The 7,052-nt window shown below is 35.8% G+C and overlaps 1 protein-coding gene across 1 annotated transcript; it reads left to right on the plus strand.

The window, feature by feature from the left end:
* Positions 1 to 1,522: 1,522 nt before the first annotated feature.
* Positions 1,523 to 6,424, plus strand: LOC311093685 (CMP-N-acetylneuraminate-beta-galactosamide-alpha-2,3-sialyltransferase 1-like). Its single transcript, XM_084131252.1, has 7 exons — positions 1,523 to 1,673; positions 2,341 to 2,630; positions 3,381 to 3,574; positions 4,290 to 4,469; positions 4,548 to 4,593; positions 4,694 to 4,813; positions 5,931 to 6,424. Exons 2-7 carry the CDS (start codon positions 2,361 to 2,363, stop codon positions 6,093 to 6,095), a joined length of 975 nt encoding a protein of 324 aa, XP_083987378.1. The 5' UTR covers positions 1,523 to 1,673; positions 2,341 to 2,360; the 3' UTR covers positions 6,096 to 6,424.
* Positions 6,425 to 7,052: the final 628 nt, after the last annotated feature.

A 7,052-nucleotide genomic window follows, 5' to 3' on the forward strand; every position in this document is an offset into this window, starting at 1 on the left:
TAAATATTGACTTCCCTCATATTAAATGTGTAGACTGATATTTTTCTAATGTCTGGACTCCTTTATTAAGGGAGTATTGACAAATAAACAGACGTTTAAATATATTGGTATTAAATGCATTTTCTGAGAATTTATATTTTACGTTTTGACTGCAAATGTCACGTCCATAACGCTGGAATTGCTCAAAAAATGAATTCTTATGAAATATACCATTTTCAGTCGAGGCTGCATAAAGGTTTTGTGTTCACTGAGGTAATATCTAATTACAATCCTGAACATCGTATGCAACAGACATTTAAGATGGACTAAAATCTTTAATTATGGCATTTAAGAAATGAATAGAAAAATGGAATAAAAATAAAACATTTACTCACTTTCTTGCCTTTAAATAAAACTGCCCAGTTTTGAATCCAGCGTTGAATGCGTCTCTGTGGACCTATCTGAATGTGTGTACAATTGTGAACTGGCAGATCTGGTTAATCTTGTCACACAAACAACTGGTTAGATCAATCACTTCATAGTTCACATGAAAATTAATGACATAGCTCTATAGGGCTGATATAACAGGGAGGCCTTATGAGAGTCCTTCAACCTTCTAACCAGCCTTAGGGCAGCTAGGAAAATAATATATATATATATATATATATATATATATATATATATATATATATATATATATATGATCAGGCTCTGGGCTAGAATCAGGGAGGCTCAAGGGGAGCCTACAACATGATGAATATTGCTAAAATGCTAAATGAGTGGACAGTGTACTCAGCTAGAGCGCTATCGACTCTTTAAACAAGGGGAGTACAATCTTACTACATGACTATCGAGGAGGCCTAGAAAAGCCTAAAACTTCAATTATCAACAGCGTCAGCCCATGTCATGCTCAGGCTCTAAGGGAGTACTCAAACCCATCCCAATGGCAGGGATTACTAAAGTGAGCCACATCTTCACCCAAATAGTAAACACACAAGTTGTGTGTGTCATCTGGTGTCATAAACCTGAGACATGGCGTCTTGTCTTCCGCATAGCGCGTTCTATAGCGAAGTGTACTAGCGGAAAAACTTTCCTAAAATTAATTTTCTCAGAAACAGAGACAATGATTTTAGAAACTGATTCGCTAGTCGGATTTTGCATGATATGAGAGAATCAAACTTGTCTATGTAGCTTGAAAAATATAATTTAAAGCCCTTCTCTTTCTTACTCTTAGGTGTGACAGCTAACTGCCTCACAATATTGTTAACCGCTGGAAGTTCTTGTAAACAGGTAGTGTAATTTGCCATTATCTCCACCTAATGCAAAAGCGGCTTCCGACGCAGAACCGGTTGTAACTGGGTGGGCTGAGACAAAACGCTGAAGCGATTGTGCATAGAGCCTATTTCAGACACTGGTTCACCTGGAGTGCGTTCCCCAAGAGCGTCATTGACGCAGTGTGAGTTCCCTCTCGAAAGGGAACCAGTTCCACAAGTTTAGGGACAAACATAAAATTGTCTTTGGTTTGGCAAGACATGAAGCTTTCAGCACTCAGATGCTCTAATGATCCAGATGAGAAGAAATAAAACGTATTGCTGAGTATTGCATATATTTCCTGGCCATAATATATCTATACAGACCTCAAAAATACTTTTCAAGAAATACGAGAAACCTGCCAACTTGACCTTATCAATTAGGTAAGTTTGACCATTTATATACAGCGGAAATTTAATTGTCTTATGTGCTCAGTGTGCACTTAAATTCGATCAGTGAAATCAACTTAATGTTCTTGTCTTTGAAATGTAACGTTTATAAAATATTGTGATGGTGGACTGAGTGGACACTTCTATTGGTGAAACACAGTTTGAATTTTTTTTCATTTTTGTTTAATATTGTTTTATGTTTTCAATATTTAACCTAAATGAAATAATTGATAGCCTATATCTGAAACAATTTAATTAATTAACCCTATGATGCATTAATTAGGCTATAAAATAATGAAGTAACATTTTTTTATTATTCACGGCAAAACAATATAGGTTCAATTATTTTCCCTAAATGAATGATGCATATTTAAAAATAATAATAATAATAATTAATACAACAAAAGTGGTGTCGAAGTTACACTGCCCTTTTATTGCACTATATGATTTGAATTACTAATTGAAAGTCGAGTTTAAAGTGACAATTCATGCAGAAAGGACAGAAATTACCGTGAGGACAAGTTATACATGATTTTGATGAGTACATTTTTACAGTGCGGTGGTTTGAACTTTACACAAAGAACTGTTAAATAGTCATTTAAAGCTATGTCACTATAATGTAAAAAACGTCTGTTTAATTACAAAATTGTTTTTTGTCCAGGAACACTACGCAGGCAAAATATGAAAGTATTCAACAGTTTGGCGCCTCGTTACATCACCTTGCCTTTAAGCTTCATGACAATCTTTCTTCTGTACACTCAAAACGCCCCGATGGACGATACCACATACGCGTTTGATGATTTAATATTCGAACCTTCATGCTCCTGTAAAACTTGCGTCATGGGATTTCTGGACGATGACTGGTTCATTTATCGGTATAATCCCACCATACCAGCTCTCCTCAACAGAAAAAACAGCGTGTTACTTGGAGACACGAACAAATGGTGGAGGGTAAGACTTTAAAATATTAAAGGTGGGGTCCTATGATTCACTGTATGCCAAGTGAAATAAATAAATATAGGCTACACAAAACCTATAGTGTGTGTGTGTGTGTGTGTGTGTGTGTGCGCAAACAAACGTTTAGGCTTTATAGGCTTTAACGTATTTGCATCTTTGTGATAGCTCAGATTCCCTCATGCATTTCATCCTGTAAAACATGATAGCCCCATTACATTATTTATTTATTCTCTTTAACTCCGATTGTCATGACAAGTTTTGGATTTTGAACTCAAGTGTACAAGTTTTCAAACAGTAATCCATTGTCTTGACTATTTATGAGTTGAAACAAAGGTTGTCTTCCAATTGAGTTTGCTCCTGTTTTTTTTTTTATTATTATTTATTTTTTTATTTTTTTATGGCAGCAGGTTTCTAAAGTTCAACCAACTGAATATTTTACAATGGCAGTTTTCGATTTATGAGTAGTTCTTTTCATTTGACAATTTCTGGGCTATCTGCATATAGGCTACATCCTGATAACAACATACATCAGGAATAGTTACTATAGTTTTAGTAAGCTTAACTTCTGATGTATGTTGTTATCAGGATGTGCAGAAATCTAGACACAACAGTCAGGCAGCCAGTTGAGGAACACCCTGTGAAAGAGAAGATAAAAACCATTAGCCTACCTATCTTGATACTTATCTTGATGATCTTGATTAAACAGGATTGTTGTCTTGATGCTAATTTTGAATATTTCTATAGGGTCTACAACCGTCAAAGTTCAGAGTCAACTACACAGATGTGGTGGACACATTGTTTTCTCTCTTCCCCGATGAAGATCATTACTCAGATGCTGGTCCAGATCGCTGCAGAACCTGTGCTGTGGTGGGAAACTCTGGGAACCTCCTGCGATCCAACTATGGTCAACTAATAGACAGCCATGACTTTGTCATAAGGTATTAGGCCAGCGACACACTGGTTGCGTGGCGTGAGCGTGGCGTTTCTGTTGCGTGTCGTTTTCTATGTCTTTGCACCAGAAAAGTGTCTGACGCGGCGCTTCTGCTGTTAGGTAAAATATGATAAACCTCATTGGTGATATATTTGACATGGGGAGAGAGTTGTGGAAGGCCTATAGCCTACTTCATGTTAAACATAAATATATAGCAGCAAAGACAACGTCGGCAGTATTGACGGCAAAATAGGCCACAGAATATTTCGTTCTGTAGGCTATTGACAGGTGCAATATTTGAAAATCGATAATTATCATTATTATTATTTTAAAATTACATTTATATCTGCATTTATGCCAAAACCTAGATACTTTCAAATATCAAAATGTCATTTATTAATATGTAGGCTATTCGTGTCAAAATGACTAAACATCTTTTCCTATTCTATTTTGCCTGGAAACGCTTCCAGCACGCTTGCATCTGAGACGCGCATGCCACGCAGGCAGTGTGCAAGCTCTAACCTGTTAACATTGGAGCCGAAAAAAAACCGGACATGCTACGCAGCCAGTGTGTAGCCGGCCTTAGAAGAACAGATTATTGCACAGAATAAATCTGATAAATGTTCTCTATACAGCAGTGGTTCTCAACCCTGTTCGTGGTATATCTTTAGCAATAATCTTCTTTTGGTAGCCTCTCAATCCATTGCCTGTTTTTCTCTCAGGATAAATAAAGGCCCGACAAAAGGTTACGAGAAGGACGTGGGGTCTAAGACCACTCACCGGATTCTGTATCCCGAGAGCGCTGTGGACTTGGATGACAACACCCATCTGGTGCTTTTTCCCTTTAAGATTCGTGACATGCAGTGGCTCATAAGCATCTTCACCACTAGACACATCACACGGTGAGTACTGTTTAATAAAACAATAAAAAAAAATCATGAAAGCAAATAAATTATTATCTATATCTTTTTGTTTCTCAGCACCTACACACGAGTCAAATCTTCAATCAAAGTAAACAAGAACAAGGTAAGTGCCCATGTCATTAAATCAATGTAAATGAAACTCATTTTTAAGCCCTATAATAAGCAGGAATGAATGTCTCATAAATGTTTTGGTTTCTGTCCAGGTGATGATCCTCCACCCTGGTTTTATAAAATATGCCTACGAGAAATGGCTGCAGAAAAATGGCAAATATCCTTCTACTGGCTTCATTACAATAGTATTTGCCCTGCATGTCTGTGATCAGGTAAAACTGCTTGCATTTTTCACATGATGCTTCAGTTTTAAACTGGCTGTGTTGATCAGCAGAGTTTCTGTAAATAGTAAAAATTATTTGCATGTGCAAATTTAATCTTAATTTAAATGTAATCCATCCCAAACTAAGTGCAAATAGCAATTTGAATTTTAAATAAAACAGTATGCAATAATAACTGTTTGTTTATTGTTAACATATTATGATTATATTTGTTAAAGTCATAAATGGATGCTGCATTATTGGGACATTACTAGTACTTGACATTACCTCCCCTTCACTCAATTTCCACTATTAAATGCCCGCTAGGCACTTTATTTCAACTGTTCAAATATTTTCTTAATCTCTATTTAAAATAAATGCTACTCATAGGCCTAGTACTGTATGATCTTTGTTGATCCTGGTCTGGAAAAACATTCCAGTGAACCAATCTGATTTGAGGGACAAGTTTACAGTTTATGTCAAGTTTAGGCTTACAACCAGGGTTAGGTGCTTCTTCCTCAGTGTTATTTTCCTCTGATTTTAGGGATAGGCTAAGTTATGGGAAGGGTCATAGATTTAGGGGTAGGGATAGGGTTTGTCCTTTCGGATAGGAATATTGTTCCAGTTTTAACAAAATATGTTGATCCAGGAACATGCCTTGCTTGGCAAAATTACGGTGAAGCCTGCACCCACCTTACTCTCCACTTCACTGATTCTGTTATCTGCTGGATTTCTTTGGTAATTCTGTCTGGCTCAATCAGAAAATGGTGGCAGAGTTTGTGTAAATAGCCTCTGCCAAAAAGGTGGGCTATTTGCACTTGGTGACAGTCCTTAACTTTAATGATCATTTCCTTTTTAAATAACATTAATTTTATTAACATTTTGTATTTGCATATATGCCTTTTATCCCAACCCCAAACCTTGTGCATGTTTTTTCAAAAATATTACCAATTTATTTAGTGGTAAAACTTGTTAATGAGAAAAAAATACTGAATGCACTATTAAGAAATGCATGTAGAAATTTACGTTATGAAATGATATCTGAATAGCTTTTAACCCAGTGCCATATTGCCACCAGCTAGATAACCCAGAAATGGCAAAACTCCTGACAGCTCTGTCTTTTACACAGGTGAATGTCTTTGGGTTTGGAGCTACAAGTAATGGAACCTGGCATCATTACTTTGACAAATCTCACACTCACTTTAAAGGCGGCCCTCATAAAGGAGACATTGAAAACAAAACAATGCATCAACTTCAGCACAGAAACAAGATTTCAATATATAAAGGGTATTGATAAAGAAAACTGTTCTTACATTTAATGAAGGATTTCAGAATGGATTAAGTTCTGAGATTGCTACAAAAATGAATGTTAAAATGAATACATAAATTTCAGTGTCTTTAATATAAATGTTGTCTTACATTGGCAATGTTTTGAGAGCTGTACAATGTCCTACACTTTTTTTCCCATTTATAATGCCTTACTGTACACATTGTAAACATATATGTTGTTGATGTACTAATATATAAGACATCTGGAATGTTAAAGTTTATGTGGATCACTATCTTGTATTATAAAAAATAAATAAAATTAAAAGGTTGAGACTTTGCATGCATGCATTTTGCAGAAGAACATTGTTTTGTTTGTGCTTAGGCTTTGCATAAGGGCGGATGAATCCGGTTTTCCTACTGCTCATAAAACATTCCCTACTAGGCTTAAGAGATATAACAGATAGAAAGGATCTCAAGGTGACTAGCTGAAGATGTTACTGTAGCTTTACCCATTAATAGACATGGTACTTACTTGAGAACAAATTCCAGCACAGCACTACAAATAACCCTTCACAATAGATAATGCTTTAAAATGAATTGTGTTAAGAGTGTAACTGAGTCCACTGAGGATGAGTTGTGTAGAATCCAATTGCAGTTTTATTAAAGCAGGCTAAAAGTGAATGAATACAACATAAACAGAACAAAACAATGACCTGAACAAACTTGAAACTTGGCTTGAGCGTAAACTTGACACAGCATAAACTCATGGAACCGCATTTACACAAACAAAAGGCTCATTTGAGATCAATCAATCAATGTATTTATAAAGCACAATAAAAACAACAGTGGTTGACCATTCTGCTGAATAATATCATTTAAAAGAAAACTAAAAGACATAAAACAATATGTCAATTAGACACAAACACACAATTGATGTTTAGACAAAATCTGCAATGAACTTTGCATGCTGGTTAAAAATGTG

Source organism: Abramis brama (assembly GCF_963993115.1).
Source record: "Abramis brama genome assembly, chromosome: 12".
Classification (NCBI taxonomy): domain Eukaryota; kingdom Metazoa; phylum Chordata; class Actinopteri; order Cypriniformes; family Leuciscidae; genus Abramis; species Abramis brama.

Bases quoted from the DNA above. Each gene is read 5' to 3' on its own strand.
- LOC311093685 (XM_084131252.1), top strand. From the start codon at position 2,361: ATGAAAGTATTCAACAGTTTGGCGCCTCGTTACATCACCTTGCCTTTA. The intron at 4,594-4,693 runs GTAAGTGCCCAT...GTTTCTGTCCAG, and splicing joins TCAAAGTAAACAAGAACAAG to GTGATGATCCTCCACCCTGG. The intron at 4,814-5,930 runs GTAAAACTGCTT...TCTTTTACACAG, and splicing joins CCCTGCATGTCTGTGATCAG to GTGAATGTCTTTGGGTTTGG.